The sequence below is a fragment of the Diceros bicornis genome, chromosome 35, assembly GCF_020826845.1.
Source record: "Diceros bicornis minor isolate mBicDic1 chromosome 35, mDicBic1.mat.cur, whole genome shotgun sequence".
Taxonomy (NCBI): Eukaryota; Metazoa; Chordata; class Mammalia; order Perissodactyla; family Rhinocerotidae; genus Diceros; species Diceros bicornis.
Window position 1 is genome coordinate 18,765,001 of NC_080774.1, and position 18,553 is coordinate 18,783,553.

General features: G+C 48.3%; 2 protein-coding genes across 3 annotated transcripts in view; one reads left to right on the top strand and one right to left on the bottom strand.

Annotated features, from left to right (window-relative positions):
• Positions 1–3,086: 3,086 nt before the first annotated feature.
• ISCU (iron-sulfur cluster assembly enzyme) lies at positions 3,087–9,973 on the bottom strand. Its single transcript, XM_058531657.1, has 5 exons — positions 9,845–9,973; positions 8,126–8,239; positions 7,115–7,225; positions 5,201–5,279; positions 3,087–3,626 (listed from the first exon to the last, which is right to left on the bottom strand). Exons 1-5 carry the CDS (start codon positions 9,956–9,958, stop codon positions 3,541–3,543), a joined length of 504 nt encoding a protein of 167 aa, XP_058387640.1. The 5' UTR covers positions 9,959–9,973; the 3' UTR covers positions 3,087–3,540.
• Positions 9,974–11,397: 1,424 nt separating this feature from the next.
• SART3 (spliceosome associated factor 3, U4/U6 recycling protein) overlaps positions 11,398–18,553 on the top strand; it is a 35,226-nt gene continuing 28,070 nt past the window's right edge. The window contains exon 1 of one of the 2 annotated variants that reach the window (XM_058531654.1): positions 11,398–11,737. In XM_058531654.1, coding sequence (XP_058387637.1) covers positions 11,423–11,737 — 315 coding nt within the window. In that variant the 5' untranslated portion in view covers positions 11,398–11,422. The remainder of the gene's footprint in view (positions 11,738–18,553) is intronic. The other variant, XM_058531655.1, reaches the window with a different exon arrangement.

An 18,553-nucleotide genomic window follows, 5' to 3' on the forward strand; every position in this document is an offset into this window, starting at 1 on the left:
TCCACCCACCAACCAGTCTGTCCATCCATTCATCCATCCACTCAATAAGCATTCATGGAGCCCTTGGTAAGTCAAGAACTGTATCAGATGCTGGGTCCCATAACTGACACTGCTGTGAAAACAACCTACAAAGTCATTGATAGAAAACTAAATTACGGACCATCGCACATGGAATGCTCTGCAGCTGTTAATAAGAATGAGGCAGGTCTATGGGAACTGACATGGAATGACCTTCGGAAATATGGTTAAGAGGAAAATAAAAAGATGCACAAGTATGTGAAGTATGCTACCATTTGTGTTAAAAAAAAAAAAGGGATGGTCTATTTAAACACATGTATACTTGGATATGCCTAGAAAATTTCTGGAAGGACACCTAAGAAATGAATATCAGAGACTGCCTCTGAGGAGGGAGACTGGGGAATTAGTAGGAGCGGCAAGGAATCTTATATAGCACTCTGTTCCGTTTCAAACTGTCTGAATTTTTTTTTATATAGTGTGTTACCTGTTTAAAATTGAAAAAAAATTTATACATATATAAAAAAGGAAGACTCAGTCTCTGGGTAAAGATATAGAAAGACAAGAAAACAGCAAATTATAATGCTGTCATGATACGTATGTGATTAGGGAAGTGCAGGGGGCTCTGGGAGCAGAGAGGGGAATCAGGGAAGGCTTCCCAGAGGAGGTGATGCCTGAGACGAGGCTCCCAGGCTGAGTGGAGGGTAAAGGAAGATGCCTGGTGAGGACGTTCCTGGCAGGAGGAACAGCATGAGCAAAGGCCCAAAGTTAAGGTTCAGTGTGGCTGAAGCAAAGTGATTGATGTGGTAGGAAGTTTGGAAATTTGTCTGAAGGGCAATGGGGAGCCATGGACAGGTTTTAAGAAGAGGAGTGACAGGATCAGAGTTTTGTTTAGGAAGACCCCTCTGGCAGCCATGTGGGGAATGGATCCCAGCAGTGAGGCTGGAGGCAGGGAGACCAATGGGGAGGCCAGGAGAGAGATGATGGAGGCCCAGACCAAGGCAGATGTGGGGGTGGGGAGGCGTGTGTTGGGGGGTGCGGGCAGAGAGGAAGGGATTCAAGAGCTCTTTTGGAGATGGGAAGTGACACATTCTCACAGGACTGTCAGCACCCACTGAAATAATTTTAGCAAACCGCTTTGCAAAGTGCACAGTGGTTCTCCCTGTGGGTGCTGGAAACTCCCGGGGACCTTTAAAATAACACCAGTGCCCAGGCCCCAGCCCCAGAGATTGGATTTAACTGGGTGTCAGGGTTAACTTGGGCTCCCGGGTGACTCTGATGCACAGCCAGGGTGAGGCCGCCATGCTTGGTGGCACACTGGCCAGATGGATGAATGGGCTCAGCTTGTGTTGGTTGGTTCACCTGCTTCATGCAGACACTCAAGGCGCAGCGGAGCCTCTGACACGCGCTCAGAATCCTTGGTGTTTTCTGCCGGAAGGAAATGAGGCACGGGCTTTGGGGTCACCGGCTCAAGCTAGCTAGGTTGAGAGTCAGTTGACCTCCTGAGTTTCCTTGTTTGAAAGAATGTCCATCTCAGCGGCTTGTCGTGAGAATTAATGGGATTACACATGTAAGGGCCTAGCACAGAGCACTGGTGCCTGATAGACCCTTGTAACTTACATGTCAAGATGTCCCATGAAGAGTTTACTTCGAGATGCTGAGACCCACTTGGATGCTGTACAAATCCTCAGATTTAAGCTCATTGAAGGGTACACGATGCCCTCGTGTGGTCCAAACTAGATTTGGCTGGGAAAAGGAGTGTCTTTAATGTAAGTTAAAAAAAGTATGCATGTCTTTTAACTGTGCAGCCACATGTTTTGAGGCTTGGACTAGTCTAGTAATAGTGCCGTGGCTGCCTACAAGCAGCTTCTGATGAGTCGAGCTCAGCACCAACTCTCAGAGGACGTCAGCCAGGACAGTAATGTCTCATTGTAAAAATCACAAGGAAAAGTGGTGGGGAATTGTAGAGTTGCCACGTATAATAAAGAAGGGAAAGAGACAAGCCCAGGCTAGAGGACTGTGAATTAAATAGCAGAACATGCCACATAGGACAATCTGACATGGTTCTACCCGGCAGCTCTAATTTGAGATTCTTATAAAGGCCTTGCTCTGTGGCCTTGTCCACAGGCTGCGGAGGGAGTGGCCTTGGAAGTTCTGTGCCCTTCACCAGAACCTAGAGGATTTTTGTTTTAATTTTTTTAACAAAGGAGGTATATTTAAAAGAGGCAGCCAGCCTAGGCATGAACCAAAAAACGACCATCACAAAAAATAAACACATTTCACTTCTGAAGAGTTGAGGAGATTTGAGACCGTTAGCCAGTATTTCAAGACTATGTTTTCACCACAAAATTGGGCCTCCTTTAGTGGGATTTCAGGTGGTGCATGACAGAGGGCACCTCAGCATGGTACACCCTGCCCGTCAACCGGAGGGCACATAAGGGTAGGAGGGACGGTGATGAGAATGTCTGTTATTCGTGCCTAAGCCAGGGAGGGATGTTTTTCAAACAACTTGAGCTCACTGTACATGTACAGACAGTTCAGAATGAACCACTTAAGTATCACACCCATGCAGGACAGAGAACGGACAAAAGAAGTTTCTCCTCTGTGGCTTGGCTGATCCACCACCACACAAAACCACCCAGGAGGGTCTCAGAAGTCAGGGCATTGGAATCAGCTGCTCAGACCTCAAGTGGAACCCTGGGTATGGACATCCACATTTTAAAACTCATTCCTCATTTTAAATCTACATTTTAAACTCATTACATATTTGGTCCACAGCTTTAGGGTAATGTCTAACCAGCATTTCTCAGATTTCAGAAACCAGTGAAATTACAAAAAGAATCTTCTGTTTTCATTTTTGAGTTGTCAAGCTCTTATTTTGCAAAGAGCAATGAAAAGTGATGGCCATCTCCTTCACCCTTGTTTCATCAGACATTTGACTTGGTCAGTCTACGGGCACAGTCTTGACTGCCCTGTTTGCTCAGGAAGGAGCGTATGCCATTGTGGTCCAGCATGTGGGAACCCAAGGGGCTCTGGGCAGCACGGTGTGGTGAGTGAGGGATCCAAGAGACAAGGCTTACCAGAGAAGAACATTGTCTTACATTCTTTTATTTATTGTATATATGCAGATCTGTCATATGTACAATATTTGGTTCTATCAAATAATCATACCAAGGCATTCTCTTGATAATCTTCCCCAAAATAGATTCAGGTAAAATAGATATTTGTGCACTTCAAGGACTATCAAAACTTGAGACTTCCTTATCGATTCCAGTTTTGAGGCCATACACACAATTCAAAATACACATAAACTGGGGTAAGGCGATAAGAGTGGCTAAAGAAACCACGGGATTCAAATCAATTACCCTGTGTATTTTGCTTGCATCAGAGCCACAAGGTGAACAGCAAATGTTGTGCGTGTCTCACAGCTCTCTTGTTGTAGTGCGAGGGACTTCTGAACGATGCGGAGACTGCACAGCGGTGGGCAGACAGCTGGCGTGGCCTGCTGGAGGGTTTGCCAAGGGCTCACTGCCTCTCTGCCTCGCCTTTCTTGGGTTCTTGTTTCAGCTTGTAATCAGCCAGGGCGGCCTTGATCGCATCTTCAGCCAGCACTGGAAGTAAGGGAAGGAAAGGGAGCCTAAGTTTCTAGAATCTCCATAGTCTCAGGAATAGAATCTGTAAGAGCTGGAGGGCAGCGGTGCTGGGAAGGGTTTCACAGGGTCGCCTAGCTGGAGTGCAGGGGTAAGGAACAAGCCGGAAAGCCAGCCGCTGTTTCCTGAGCAGGATTCATCCTGCGGGGTGGCTGTGGAGACAGACTGGGGGTAAACACCTGGGATTCTAGGTTAGTTCCTTAGCTTCTTGGAAGCCATTTTCTCTTCTGTAAAACTGGGACCATGTGTGAGGACTTACAGAAAGTGTCTGACACATAGTAGGGATACAACTAATGTTAGTTTTCATCTGCCCACATGGAAGTCTGGAAGTAGCCCAGGAGAGCTGGTTAAGCTAGCCAGCATAATTTAGGTCATGCCAGTTTGTTGACGGGACAGCGTCTGCAACATCACTCTCCAGTGATCCCAAGTTTGGAAACTTTTATTTAGGAGTGGATATGAAAAGTGAGGCTCTGAGGGAAAAGGAAAATTGAGAGAGCTAGAATGACAGCAGAAAGCAAGCAAACAGCAGAACGCCTTAGCTAACGGGTTCAGTCCCCAAGAAGGCCTAATGAGAGGCTGGGGCTTTCCTGAAGCCGTGTGAAAACGTTTACAAGCTGTGGCCTTTATTTATGGGTACTTGAATTCTAGCCCAAATGGAAAGAACTCGGGTCTTAGCAGACTTCCTGAAGACTGTGTCAGTGCGTCCCCGTCCCAGCCCCCAGTTCTCCAGTGAGTCTTATCCTGGCAAGTGTCCTGGCTCTCTGCTGAGTTTTAATTAATTTGGTCAGTAAACCTCCATCAGTAAGTTAAGGCTGCTGTTTCTCATTTCTTCTTTTCCCAAGGAGGTTGAGAGAGGATGGAAAAAGCTTTAGATTTAAGACAGAGACTGAACTAGAAAGCCGAGTGTCAGTCTTATAGGACCTGAGCTTCCTCTCAGGACGGCGGAGAGGGGAATGTTGCACAACTGGCTTAGTCATTCTATATACACAGATGCGGACCCTGACAGTGACAGCATCTGGACAGGAAGTGATGAAACACACAGTCAACGGGATTATGGCGAAAGCTGAGTTTTCTCCTCAACTGATCTAGCTTGACTGCAGTGGGGTGGGAACATCACAGATTTTGGAATCAGGATTGGAATTTAGATCCTGGCTCTCCCACTTAGGAGCCATGTGACTGGGGTGCTGTACCCTGAGTCCGTTTCCTCCTGTGTAAGAGGGAGAGGTAATGACACCTTCTGTGGCCTGGAGGCCGTTTCTGAGGTTTAGAAATGATGCCATGAAGTGCTCAGCAGGACGCCTGGCATGCAGCACTTCCTGTTAACCTCTCCTGGGGACAGCTGAGATACCATGGGGCTCTAACCCTCTGACGGTTATAAAGACGGACTCCATGAGCTTAACGCTGGAGGGTTATAAAGATGGATGCCATGACCAAAAAGGACTTGTCATCACTGTGTCACAAAAGCAATTTGATGCCATTATAAAATTACCCCCCACTGTCGAAGCTCGCCGGCATTCCGGAGAGCAGAGACTTACTGGAGCAGTGCAGTTTCACAGGAGGGAGGCAGAGCTCCTTGGCGATATCTGTGTTTTTGATGGTCAAGGCTTCCTCCACCTAAGAGGCATAAAGGAAAGACGAGCAGCTTCAGCGATGCTCTACCTTGAGGTACAGACAATAAGAAAGGAAGGCCAAAGAGGCCCTGGGACAGGGTGGTGGGGGATGGTTTCCATTTAATATCCCCAAACAAAGGACCGAGGACCTTCTCAGGATCCCCGTGCGTGTCAGGGCTGCAGCTGGGATTCTCAGATACGAAGACTACACACCTGCATTGCTTGGCTGGGTGAGCAAGGCCAGCAAAGACACCTCTATAAGCCCGAGCAGAACCCGTGAGGAGTCGCTCAGGGATCTGCCTGAGCCAGCAACATGCGTCTTTTTTTTAAAAGAGGCAGTGACTTCCCATGCTGGTTTTGTGAATATCAGCTTCTCTGATGTCCTTATACCAAACGTTTAGAATAAATCCCTTCAACTAGAAGAGCTGCATGGCATCAGGGAAGTGGGAGAGGTGGTACTCCAGCACTGTGGCGGTGGCACAGACAGGTCCTGGGATGAGAGCTCTCCTTAGGCTCCTCCTCTGCCTAAAGGAGAATCTGTGCCCTCTACACAGACTGAAAAGGATGCCTGGGGTTTGGCTGAGAGCCCGAGGGCAAAACATGAGGCAGGCAGTTCCTTGCCCAAGTGGAAGAGAGCCCCACTGCCTTAAGGAAAGCCAGGTTTCCCCATCTGCACCCTGTTTCCCAATTCCACTAAATCCACTAAATTATGCTTCAAGCTCTGGAAACTCAGATGGGAGGATCTCAAGGTCAAAGAAAGGCCCTCTTCCCCCAGTGTCTGATGACGACTCACAGCGCCCTAAGGGCCAGGTCCTGGGAGCACAGGGGCCTTGTTCCCTCATCTCCCCTCTCCCTCAGGATAATGCTTGACAAACCCCTGCAGGGTCCCCTCCTGCCAGAACAGGATAGGTCCGTGCTCCTATCCGAACAGGATAGGAGCCTGCCAGCCAGAGGGCCCTGAGCCTCAGGAAGCAGGTAGCTCGAGGCCGGGCACACCGCTCTGCTGTGGAGCGGCCCAGCGCCCCAAGCCATGACTCAGCTTCCTGAACTTGGAGCCCTGGGGCCGCAGAGACGAGGACCCTGCAGTCTGGCTTTCCTGAGAGGTTTTAATAACAACCGGACTTTAGGAAGTCTAGCTCTTCGCTGGGTTTGGGACCTTCTACCTTTGCAGCTGCCGGGGAGAGGCTCTGGCAGAGAAAAGGATGGAAAGGATGTTCCAACCTTTCTTATCTCCCCACTCAGAGGGCTGCCAATCAGCCACTGGGATCACTGTTCTGATTTATTTGCTCACTTTGCCCCCACCCTCACTGTGTTTTTATTCTCCAATCCTCTTTAGCACAGGCTACTTGTTATTTCATGATCCTTGTGAGCCATCTGCAATCCTTCCTGGAACATCATGGAAAGAAATAAACAAGAAAACAAACCACTAAACAATACCCTCCTCGGACTTAGACTTCTAAGAAGTTATAACAACGTCAGCAACCTTGGAGAAAGGCAAAGATTTCTTTTCAGTTCTATTTTGTTAGAGGGAGACATGAGGATCTTTTTTCTATCTAATTAAAAACAAAACACCACCAAAATCTCCAAACAAATAAAAATGACCACCACCAACAAAAACCCCAAAAAACTAAAAAGCACTTAACAAAATTATCCATAATTCCCAACACAGAGAAGAATTTAATCACACTCTGGGTAGGAGAAATTAAAAAAAAATTCTTAGAATGATATTTTGAAAAAATCATAGTTACTTTTTTTCACTCACTAGACCCTTCCCTTAACTGAGAGCCAGGTTTGTGGGGAATTCGATTTACTTGCCGTCCAATTGGCAAGCAACCTTACCGTCTTCCCTTTTACCCATTCGGTGGCTAATGAGCTGGAGGCAATGGCAGAACCACAGCCAAATGTTTTAAACCTGGCGTCCACGATCTTCCCCTTTTCATCCACTTGAATCTAGAAAAGAGACAGGAGTTAGGCAGTGATTCCTGAGATGCCCTGTAGAACCTGGCCCTCACCGAGGTTCACCGGGGCTCTCCCCAAGAGCTGTGGTCTTTCTTTCCACACTAAGTTTTGGCACTAATTACCGCGCTTGCTTTGTTTCAAAGAGCTCAGTGAGGAAAAGTTAAACGTGGGAACAACTATACAGAATTATACAGGCTTAGCTGGTAAAGATGAGCTGAAAAATATGCCCCCTCCCTAGTTTTTTTTGCAATGCTAGCCTGCTTTTTGGCTATGAAGTTCTGCTCACAGCTGCTGGGTCAGTCTGCCTCTTTAAGCACTGGGACGGTCTGCACTAAAGGTCTCTGGTTATTGCTTTTTTCTTGGCACCAAGTTACCTTTAGTGGTTCCCTCCTGCCTTGTTTCTGTTTTCCAAGATAAGCATGAAAACCTCTGGCAAGGTGCCCACCCACCATGATGAAGTAGATTGTGCATAAAGCTACGGTTTCCCCAAAGTGCCAATCACTACCTTCAGGTTGTTGCCAATTTGGGGGAGGTTTGATTTATTACATTTCTTGTCTCACTGAGGGTGGCTAGCTGAACGGTTGTGGTTTTCCTTCGATCAGTAAAATTCATAAAAACTTTACTTCGCTGAAGCTGGAATTTAAGCTGATCCAGTGACTAGAAAAGGGAGATCAGTTTACTATATCAGAAAGGGTCAGCACAGTCTACTAGCAGGGGGACTAGCATTCAGTCCTTGCTCTGACAATTTATAACACTGACTCACCCCATCTCACAGGAATCAAGATGGAGTCTGCACGAAATGCTGTGTGTGCGCATGCTTTGTAAACAGTGAAGCTCTGTGTAAGCAAAGGGGTCACTGTTATTCACATTCAAGATCAAAACCGGTCCTACCTGTAGTTTCATTACATCACCACACGCTGGAGCCCCCACCAATCCAGTTCCCACATTTTTAGATGTCTTGTCAAGGGACCCCACGTTTCTAGGATTTTCATAATGATCAACAACCTGAAACGAAAGGTTGAGAGCAATCATGACTCTTTTTTGGTACTGGTCTCCCCGACTTGACAGTAAGCTCCCGGAAGTCGGCAGGCTGAACCTGGCAGGCGATCACTAAATCCCAAATTTCACCCTGGTAGGAAGGCTTACACCTCTGTCAATGACAACCATTTGCGACCCAAAGTCTTTCTGTATCTCCTCTCCAACTACCTTCAGAGATTTGAGATACGAGAGAAAAACCAGCCAAATCATGTCTTAATTCCACAGGGTTTTTAACCACACATAATTACTTGACCTTTAACCACCTACGTCACCAGATTTGGGCTCAAACAGTATTTTTGTTATTTCCAAATAAAATCCATTTTTAAAGGTTAATGATTACTATTCAAAAATTCTAAAAATAAGTACGGGTCAGAAATGTAAGGCTTTCCCAGAGCCTCAAGGAGACTGTTACAGAAGGAACAATGCTATGGACCCTGTGCATTTGTGTACGATGATAACATCAGGCCTGTTTCTGTATTTCAGGGCCCTGAAAGCCCCCCGGTGCAGCAGCGCCCCCTGGTGGCTGGAAGGCTGCTAGCTCGAACTCATTCAGCGTGAAATGTCAACAAAACACACCCCCGGGAGGCGGAGGAGGGAAGTCCTTGGCATCGTGAAGCCAGAAGCGAATAAATCTCTCTTCACACTGGCACACACGCTTTAATAGCCTTGGGTCCGTTTACCAGTTAGCTCTAAGTATCCCGATCTTCCAGTCTCCTTTCCCCCACCTCTCCGACCACGGACTCGGACTCCAAGCCCAAGGACCTACAAGGTCATGTCCAATCTGGACTTTCTGCCCCATGTTGATGTACGGCATTCTTCGCTTAGTTTCCGGAGTCAAAGAATCTCACGTCTAGGGGACTTTACGCCCCCAGAAGGCAAGGGCTGTAAACGTTGCGCCTATTCCTCTCCCCCTCCCCCCACGAAAAAACCAAAACATACATAAAAACATTATGACTGCTGGTTACGTGTCCGACTCCGCTCAGAGGCTCCTTCCTACCACAGTAACAGCTGCGGCACCATAAACGGTCCCCGTGTGCTAGGCATCACGCCGAGGACTCCACGAGCATCACCTCGCGTAGATCTAGAAGTGCTAAGACCCCCATTTTACAAATGGGGAAAAGGGCTCGGCGAGGGGCAGTGACTTGCCCAAGGTCACTGGGCCCGGGCAGTGGCCTGGCTGGAGCCGGTGTGCGTGTCTGGCCCCGGATGCGGCTGGCAGGTCCCAACAGGCCCCCGACTGTTGGGAAGTTAAAGGCCGGGACGCGAGACCCCGCGGCGGGCGGCGGGCCCCGGGCGGCGGCGGCTCCACGAGCCGCAGCCGGTGCTTGCTTCAGGCGGGTTAGCGTTCCTGCGCAGCGAGGGGCAGGGTCGAGCGAGGGGGCGGCCCCTCCGTCCGGGGCCGGGCGCCGCCCCTTCCCCCGCCGTAGCAGGGGCTCCCCGGCCGCGCAGAGCCCCGCGGCCACTCCTCCCTGGGCTGGGCCTCCGCCGGCACGCCCGGGGCCCCTCGGCGGTCGTCGCACTCCCGCCCCCCCGGCCGGCGCGGGCCCTGCGCGCCCCCTCGCCCGCGCCCACCTTCTTGTGATAGAGCCGGGCCGGAGCTGACAGCTCCCGGGCGGGCAGGCGCGGGCTCCGCAGCAGCAAGGCCGACGCCGCCCGCCTCAGACGGCCCGCTCCAGCCGCCGCCATCTTGCGGGCTTGCGCCTGCGCAGGCCGAGCGCGAGACCGAGGGGTGGGGTGCGCCCGCAAGTCGGCTCCCAGCTCGGAGCGCGCTTCCTCCTACGTCACCGCGACGTCGCGCCTGCGCCCTCTCGCTCCGTGCACGTGTCCGCGCTTGGGCCCCGCCCCTCAGGGCGGGCGGGGCTCGGAGCTGGGAGCTGTGGGGTCGCAGGCGGGTTTGTTCTCGGCGCTGGGCTCTGTATCTGCTAGGATCTCAGCTTCCTGGAGTGCGGGACCTACGTTCGCGTTCACAAAGCCCACCGCCGGAATACGGCGCAGAGCATCACCTAGTCCACCTTTCTTCACTCTGTTTTGCAGCTTAGGAAGTTGAGGTTCAGAGCGACTTAGTAGCTTGTCTGAGGTTGCCCAGAGTTTGACTCAGTGGGGATTCAAACTCGAACAATCCTGTTAGAATCCCGGTTCTGCTTCTTCCTGGCTGTGTGACTGTAGGCAAATGACATCAGCTTTCTAAGCCTTGATCTTCTCTTTTGTACTAAGTCAAGGCCAATTTTTTCATCCATTGAGCAGATATGTGTTCAGTACCTATCATATGTCAAGGCGCTATACTAATAGGCTTTGGGGATCCAACGGAAAGACATAGTCCCTGCTCCATTAAGCTTGCTAACGAAGGAGGAAGGCAATAAATGAACACGCCAATACTTTCCTACCTCAAAAATGGGAAGCTTAATTAGGAAGGAAACGAACACCATGCCCTGATTAACAGAAAAATGCGTATATTTATGTCCGCGTCTATTTCAATATAAAGCAAACTGGCACAATTTATATGACAATACCTGGCAGTGAAGAGTTTCTGAATAAATGTTTAGTCATGTAATTTATTAATATTGGTTTGCAGAATACGGTCTTAGAAAACGAGAAATCTCGCACGTGTTATTTAACGCCTGCTAGGCACCAGGCATTACATAAAGGGGAGGAATCTCTTTGGGAAATGGATTTTTCTCGTGGATGGTGCAATCGATACTTCCCAGAGGACTCGGAGGTTTCTCTGCGTTTGACGCTCAGTTGCTGGGGAGACTGAACCACGCGCCAGGTTAGACGCAAGCAAGGCGTTTATCCCAAGAATCATATTGACCTTCTCAAGATGGCTCCAAACCCTTAACCACAGTCATCACGCTCCCTCCATGACGTCCTCTAATGGCCTCCACTTCCGGTCCAAAGACCCATCTTCTGTCCGAAGTTGTGGCCGTACATATGCCATATTATTAAGCTTCTTTCTCTGAAAAAAACTTTTACAAGTATATAAAAACAATGTGAGTGGCGTGTATTTAGAGATTTTTCCATCACCCGAAGCTCACAGTTTCCCTTTGAGTGGCAAGAGTGCGGGGTTTTGATCAGGCACGCGCCGCGGGCAGCTTCTACTTCTGCGGGTCTTCGGCGGCCGCGTGAGGACCCGAGAGTCACTGGAAGCGCAAGATGGCGACCGCGGCTGCAACATCGGCTTCGGAACCGGAGGCTGAGCCCAACGCTGGGCCCAAGGCCGAGGGAGAGGAGGAGGAGGTGAAGGCGGCTAGGACGCGGAGGAAGGTGTTATCGCGGGCTGTGGCCGCTGCGACGTGCAAGACCATGGGGCCAGGGTGGGACCAGCAGGAGGAGGGCATGAGCGAGAGCGATGGAGACGAGGAGTACGCCATGGCTTCCTCGGCGGAGAGCTCCCCCGGGGAGTACGAGTGGGAGTACGACGAAGAGGAGGAGAAGAACCAGCTGGAGATCGAGCGGCTGGAGGAGCAGGTGCGCCCGGGGGTGGGCGGCGGGCTCCTTCCCTCGCGTCCCCGGGCCCCGGCCCGCCTCCGTGGTCCTGAGCGGGAATAAAGACGCCGAGGCCGCAGAACCGCTATCGTCACCGCAGCTCCTGTCGTTGGAGCGCTTCCCGCTGGCCCCGTGCTTTGCAAGCGTTATCCCACTGAACCCTCGCAAGGACCCCGCGAAGGAAGGGGCGTATTCCCCGTTTTACGGGAGGAAACAGGCTCCTCGTGGAGAGAATTCTCAGGCTCAAGATCACACTTCCTGCAAGTGGCGAGTCAGGTCTTGAACTTTGAACCGACTCCAGCACTCCCACTCTTCACCACACCGTTAGGCTATGCCCAGCAGTAGAAATAAAATTCGCTTCGTAAGAGAGGGTTATTTTTCTGTAGGAATGATGATAATGCTGAAATGTGGCGTGGCAGAAAATGTTGACCGTGACGACGATCACAGAAATAGAAGGGTGGGGATTTCAGCGTCTGGAGGCGAAGGCCCCAGTTCTAGCTCTTCCACGCCTGTACGTGCTTGGGCACGTTGCTTAGCTTCTCTGAGCCTTGGCTTCCTCATCTGTAAATTGGGAGTAGCAATTCCTGCACCATGTAAACGACATAACGGTAATATAATTCAGTGGGGGGCACCTAGTAGTGACGTGACTTCTAATCTGTGACTTTATGAGATACAGGTGGTGGATCTCCTGTGTAATCCAGGATCCCAGCAGGAAATAGGTGGTGCATTCAAATTAGGATAATTTGAGAAAAGGTCAATAAAGGGACTACTGTGTTTGTAAAGGTGTGGGCAGGGACATCAGGAATGAAGGTTAGCACTTAAGAACTAATAACAGCAGGACCTTGTGTCCACTTTTAGGCCTGAAGGAGTGAGGGGAGTGCCTGGTTTTCTGAATAGCTGGGTGGGAGGGCACCTGAGAGGAGCTAAGACTTTTGGGCAAGGGATGCGGCCCCAGTTTCCTATCAGAGATTGAGGTGGGGGAAGAAATACCCTCACCTCCCTCTCTTCCTCTCCAGACATCTCCCGGTGCCTCCTACTGGGCAAACTCTGCTGGAAGCAGGAGAGCCAGGAAGCCCATTGATATGGTCCACACGGTGGCGGTGGGGGTGGCGGGGGCACAGGACAGCGTGGAGGGGGTGGAGTGGATTTGGAGGGGCAAACGGAAGAGATCTAGCACCTTCTCAGTTTACAGATGAGGAAACAGAGGCTCAGCACAAATGATGAAATGATTTGCTTAAGGTCACTCATAAGGGGATTTGAACTTTTCAGGGTTGTCTGTGGACCAGATGCCACTCTGGATGTGAAATCACTTAGTGATGTGAAGGTTCCTCACTTAAGCTTGCTGGGTGTGAGTTTGCTTATAATGTCCTCTCTGACTGTGATATATTTGTCAAGTTATGGAGTAGTGATATCATCCATTGGTATAGCTTGTCCCACTCGTCGTCATATCTGATTGTCACGGGAACCAGTTGGGGTAGGCAGGTGGTTACCACTTCTGCTTCTTTTAAAGAAGTTTGCTGATGATCGTTCAGTCTTTTGCTCGTTCAGCAAATACAGTGTGATATGGAGTGCCAGACTGGCGTGTCCCTGTCATTATGGTGCACGTCTGTTCTTCAGACTTGGAGTCTTGGGCCTTTCAGTGAGCCATTAGCTCACTTGGACCTTACTATTCTGTGAGGTAGAGGAAATAGGATAACCTGTTTTAGTGGGAAGGGGAGGCCTGGAAGCAGAGAAGTCCTTAATGAGGGTACCCAGCTTACTAGGAAGGAGGATGGATCAGAGCAGAGGTCTCCTGGTGCTCTGCAGTTGCCTGCCCTGCCTCAGGCCACTGAGGCTGGGCTGGAGCTCTGAAGGTGACCACACAGGAGGGGACCTGGCCAGTGATGGTGAATTGAAGAGCCTCTGGCCTTATTCTCTTTGTCCTGGGTCTAGAAATGGACTTTTCCAATTTTTCCAAACCTCCCTTGGATCTCACAGCTTCTACTTCCTGCTGTAGTTGCTTTTATGGCTGAGCATAATGATGAATAACTTACAGATAGGTCTGTGAGAAATTCGGCCTTGCTATATTTGAGAATTCCGGTTCTCATCCCTAGGTGTGTTTTATGAAAGCTTGAAAATAGTGTGGTGTCTGTCCGTGTAACAAAAGCAGCGATTTCCCGTTATTTGCGTTTGGTCCTGAAATGAAAAGCCCCCTCGGGCAGATTCGTTAGTGCACCACGGAGCAGTGCAGAGCATGGCTTTGCAGCCGGATGTGAGCTCAAGGCCTCTGCTCAGTAGTGGAAAGACTTCGTGCACAGTATTTCAGCTCTCTGGGTCTGCGGGGTCCCAGGTGGGAAAATGAGGGTTATAGTAGTCCCTCCCTTACAGGGCTGTTGTGCAGTTTAAGTGACACGATGCGCATTACGCTCCTGGCACAGTTTGGCACGTGGGTGCTATGCCAGGGCCTGTGTGACACAGACCTGCTCTGTGCTCTGTTCTCCTGTCCCCGCCTTTCCCTGATCGCAGCAGCTGGGTCCTTTCCATCAGGCCCATCTGTTACCTCTCCACGCTAATTCCAGGGAGTTAGGAAGTCAGCAGGTCACTTCGTGCATTGGCCAAGCCCCCTCTTGCTGTAAAGCATCCTTTGTCATTAATGATGTTCTGAGTCTGGAATAGACCAGCATATGCACTCGTTTGTCAGTGCCGAGTGAACTCTGGAGATGTCTCTTACTGCATTTCAGTGTGCATTTAATATACATACTTTCAGAGCACCTCCCTACATACCGTATCTTCATTTTTGGGCCTAAAAGTCAGAAATTTAGACCAAAAGCCACCTCTTTTTTTTTTTTTTAAAGTCTCTCATTTTTTTTTTTTTTTTTTTGTGAGGAAGATCAGCCCTGAGCTAACATCCATGCTAATCCTCTTCTTTTTGTTGAGGAAGACCGGCTCTGAGCTAACATCTATCGCCAATCCTCCTCCTTTTTTTTCTCCCCAAAGCCCCAGTAGATAGTTGTATGTCATAGTGGCATGTCCTTCTAGTTGCTGTATGTGGGACGCGGCCTCAGCATGGCCGGAGAAGCGGTGTGTTGGTGCGCGCCTGGGATCCGAACCCGGGCCGCCAGCAGCGGAGCGTGCGCACTTAACCGCTAAGCCATGGGGCCGGCCCCAACCAAAAGCCACCTTAAAGGCAGCTCCTCTACGTAAGTCACTTTTCCAACTTTTTCTTCTGACCCACACGTGGTATCCAGCCGAGGGGCATTTGCACAGACATTCCTCACCCTAACTAGCAAAGACCCTCCCACCCCCCTTCATGCTCCGAACACATGCTCAGACCCAGGTGCGTCGAGAGTGGGGGGGTAACAGGGAGGACCTGGAATGTTCTTTATTGTGGAAAGTACATCTTTCACCAGCTTCCCTTCTTTAACTTTTGTTACTTATGCGACGCACTTGACAGTCAGTTTTGGAACATGAGTGTCCTGACTTGAGAACCAGAGGTCTGCTCCAGCTCCTTCGTGTTGCAGGGAGGACACTGAGGAGCAGTGGAGGTGAGAGCGCTGTGTCCTGACCTAGTCCAGTGCGTTTTCAAACCGCCCCCCCCCACCCCTCGACAAGTGGTTAGCTTGTCGAGTTTTATAAGTCATGAGCAGAGCATTGCTAAAAGTCTTAAGATTTAAAAAAAAATTACGTCATGCTGTTATCAGTTATCGATTCTTCTTTATTATCTTTTTGCATGGGCGTTGATACATACAGAGCAGTTTACGTCTATAAATTATAGGATATGGTAATCAAATGAACACCACTCACCCCACCGGTCGGTCTAAGAGGACTTTGCTGGTACTGTTGTGTGCACCTGTGGCTTCTCTCCTGTTGCTCTGCCTTGCCCCTCCCCTTACCCCCTCCTAAACCCAGGTAACTACTTTCTTGAATCTTGTGTGCTTCCTTCTCTTTTAAAACAGGTATAGTTTTATCACCTAGGTGTGCATCCCTAAGCAGTATATTGTCCACTTTTGTTCATTTTTGAGCTTTTTAAAAAGTGTATCATGCTATATGTAATCTGAGACTGCTCTCCACTCAGCAATATGTCTCTAAGATTTATTTATGCTACTTGTAGCTGCAATTCATTCCCTTTGACTACTGTGTACAGTCATGTGTTGCTTAGTGACGGGGATATGTTCTGAGAAATGTGTCATTAGGCGATTTCATCCTTGTGTAAACATTATAGAGTACTTACACAAACCTAGGTGGTATAGTCTCCTGCACACCTAGGCTACATGGTACTAATCTCATGAGACCACTGTTGTATATGTGGGCCGTCATTGACCAGAACGTTATGTGGCACCTGACTGTATTTAGTGTACCATTGTGTGGGTATCTCACAGTTTATCAGTTCTTCTGGCATTTGGATTGCTTAGTTTTTTTCTTTTTCCTATCACAAACAAGCTACAAGGAACATTGTTCCTGGTGAACTGTGCCACTATTGAACATGTATAAGAGTTTTTCTAAGTCAAACTGGGGTTATGGTCACAGGTCATGAGTTCATTTTAGTGGATACAACCAGTGCCACCTGTGTCGTATATTTTCCTTCTGTGTGGGTCTGTTTCTGGGCGTTCTCGTTTGTTCTGTTGGTCTGTTTGTTTGTCCTGTCTCAATTCCACAGTCTAACTCATTGCTGAGACTTGCTGCCTGGTGAGACACATCCTCCTCTGTGTATTGTAATGCAGCAGCTAGCATCTAGATTATGGAGAGTGCATTGTCAGATGCAGAGTGTTAGCTGGGTGAAGTACAGGTAATCTGCCATCTCTGGACAGGGAAAAGTTTATTGCTGAAATGTGGCAGATGTTGGAAAAGTAGATACTAGTGTAGTCTCCATGTATAGACTTAAGGTAACCCCATACCTCAACTTGTATGAAAGCTTTTTAAAAAAACTAAACTTTTCCTTTTGCGATAATTGTAGATTTTGCTGCAGGTGTAAGAAATAATACTAATGGATCCTGTGTACCCTTTACCCGGTTTCCCCCAGTGGTGACCTTTTGTAAAACTATAGTAGAATATCGCAGCCCAGATATTGACACTGTTAAAGTCAGCACACAGATCAGTCTGTCACCACAAGGATCCCTCCTGTTGCCCTTTTATAGCCTCGGTTCCTGACCTCTGGCAGCTGCTAATCTGTCCTCCATTTCGATAATTGAGTCTTTTCAAGAACGTTACGTAAATGGCATCATACAGTATGTAACCTTTTGGGATCAGCTTTTTATAGTCAGCAGAATTTCCTCCAGATCCATCTGAGTTGTGTGTATATTGGTTGGTTCCTGTTTATGGCTGAGTAGCACTCCATGGTGTGGGTGTACCGTGGTTAGGTTAACCGTTCATCTGGCTTCCAGTGTTGTTTCCAGTGTTGGCTGTTAGGAGTAAAGCTGTTATGAACATTCATGTACAGGTGTTGGTGTAAACATAGGTTTTATTTCTCTGGAAAAATGCCCAAGGGTGTACTTGCTGGGTGATATGGTAACGTTGTGTGTTGAATTTTATAAGAACTGCCAGGGGCCGGCCCCGTGGCTTAGCGGTTAAGTGCGCACACTCCGCTACTGGCGGCCCAGGTTCGGATCCAGGCACGCACCGACGTACCGCTTCTCCGGCCATGCTGAGGCGGCTTCCCACATACAGCAACTAGAACGATGTGCAGCTATGACATACAACTATCTACTGGGGCTTTGGGGAAAAAAAGGAGGAGGATTGGCAATAGATGTTAGCTCAGGGCCGGTCTTCCTCAGCAAAAAGAGGAGGATTAGCATGGATGTTAGCTCAGGGCTGATCTTCTTCACAAAAACAAAAAAACAAAAAAACTGCCAAACTGTTTTCCAGAGTTGCTGTATGCATTTTAGATCCCCATCAGCAATGTAGGAGTGATCCAGTTTTTTTGCATGTTCTCCAGCATTTGGTGTGTCATTGTTTTTTATTTTAGCCATTCTGTTAGGTGTGTAATGATATCTCATTGTGGTTTTAATTTATATTTCCCTGGTAGCTAGTGGTGTGGAACACTCTTCGTGTGCACTATCCGTGTGTCCTCTTTGGATATACACATTTATGTCTTTTGCCCATTTTCTAATTAGATTGTTTGTTTTTTACTGTAGACTTTGGAGTTACATCTTTTAGATATTAGTCCTTTGTCAGATATATGATTGTAAATATTTTTTCCAGTCTTTAGCTTGTCTTTGCATCCTCTTAACAGAATCTTTTACGGAGCAAAAGATTTTAATTTTGGTAAGGTCCTAACTTGCTGAGGGTTTTTATTATGAATGGTTGTTGGATTTTGTCAAATGCATTTTTTCTATCAATTGATACCATGATTTTTGTTCTTTAGCTTGTTGATGTAGTGGATTACAGTGATTGATTTTCAAAGATTGAACTAGCCTTGCATAGCAGGAATAAATCCCACTTAGTCATGATGTATAATTCTTTTTGTACGTTGAATGTGGTTCTATAAGTTTTCCTCTCTACACTGTGCTAGCTGTATCCCACTTGTTTTGATTTGCTGTATTTTCATTTTCATTCAGTTCTATGTGTTTTTAAATTTTCTTTGAGACTTCCTCTTTGACCCATAAGTTATTTAGAAGTATATTGCTTAATTTCCAAGTGTTTAGAGATTTTCCTACTGTTATTGATTTCTAGTTTGATTCTATTGTGATGAGAAAACATACTCTATGATTTCATTTCTTTTAAATTTGTTGAAGTTTGTTTTATGGCCCAGGATAAGGTCTCAGTGAATGTTCCATGGGCACTTAAGAAAAAAATGTGTATTCTGTTCTTGTTGGGCAGAGT

Bases quoted from the DNA above. Each gene is read 5' to 3' on its own strand.
- ISCU (XM_058531657.1), bottom strand. From the start codon at position 9,958: ATGGCGGCGGCTGGAGCGGGCCGTCTGAGGCGGGCGGCGTCGGCCTTG. The intron at 8,240-9,844 runs GTGGGCGCGGGC...CTTTCGTTTCAG, and splicing joins CCCGGCTCTATCACAAGAAG to GTTGTTGATCATTATGAAAA. The intron at 5,280-7,114 runs GTAAGGTTGCTT...TATGCCTCTTAG, and splicing joins AATGGGTAAAAGGGAAGACG to GTGGAGGAAGCCTTGACCAT.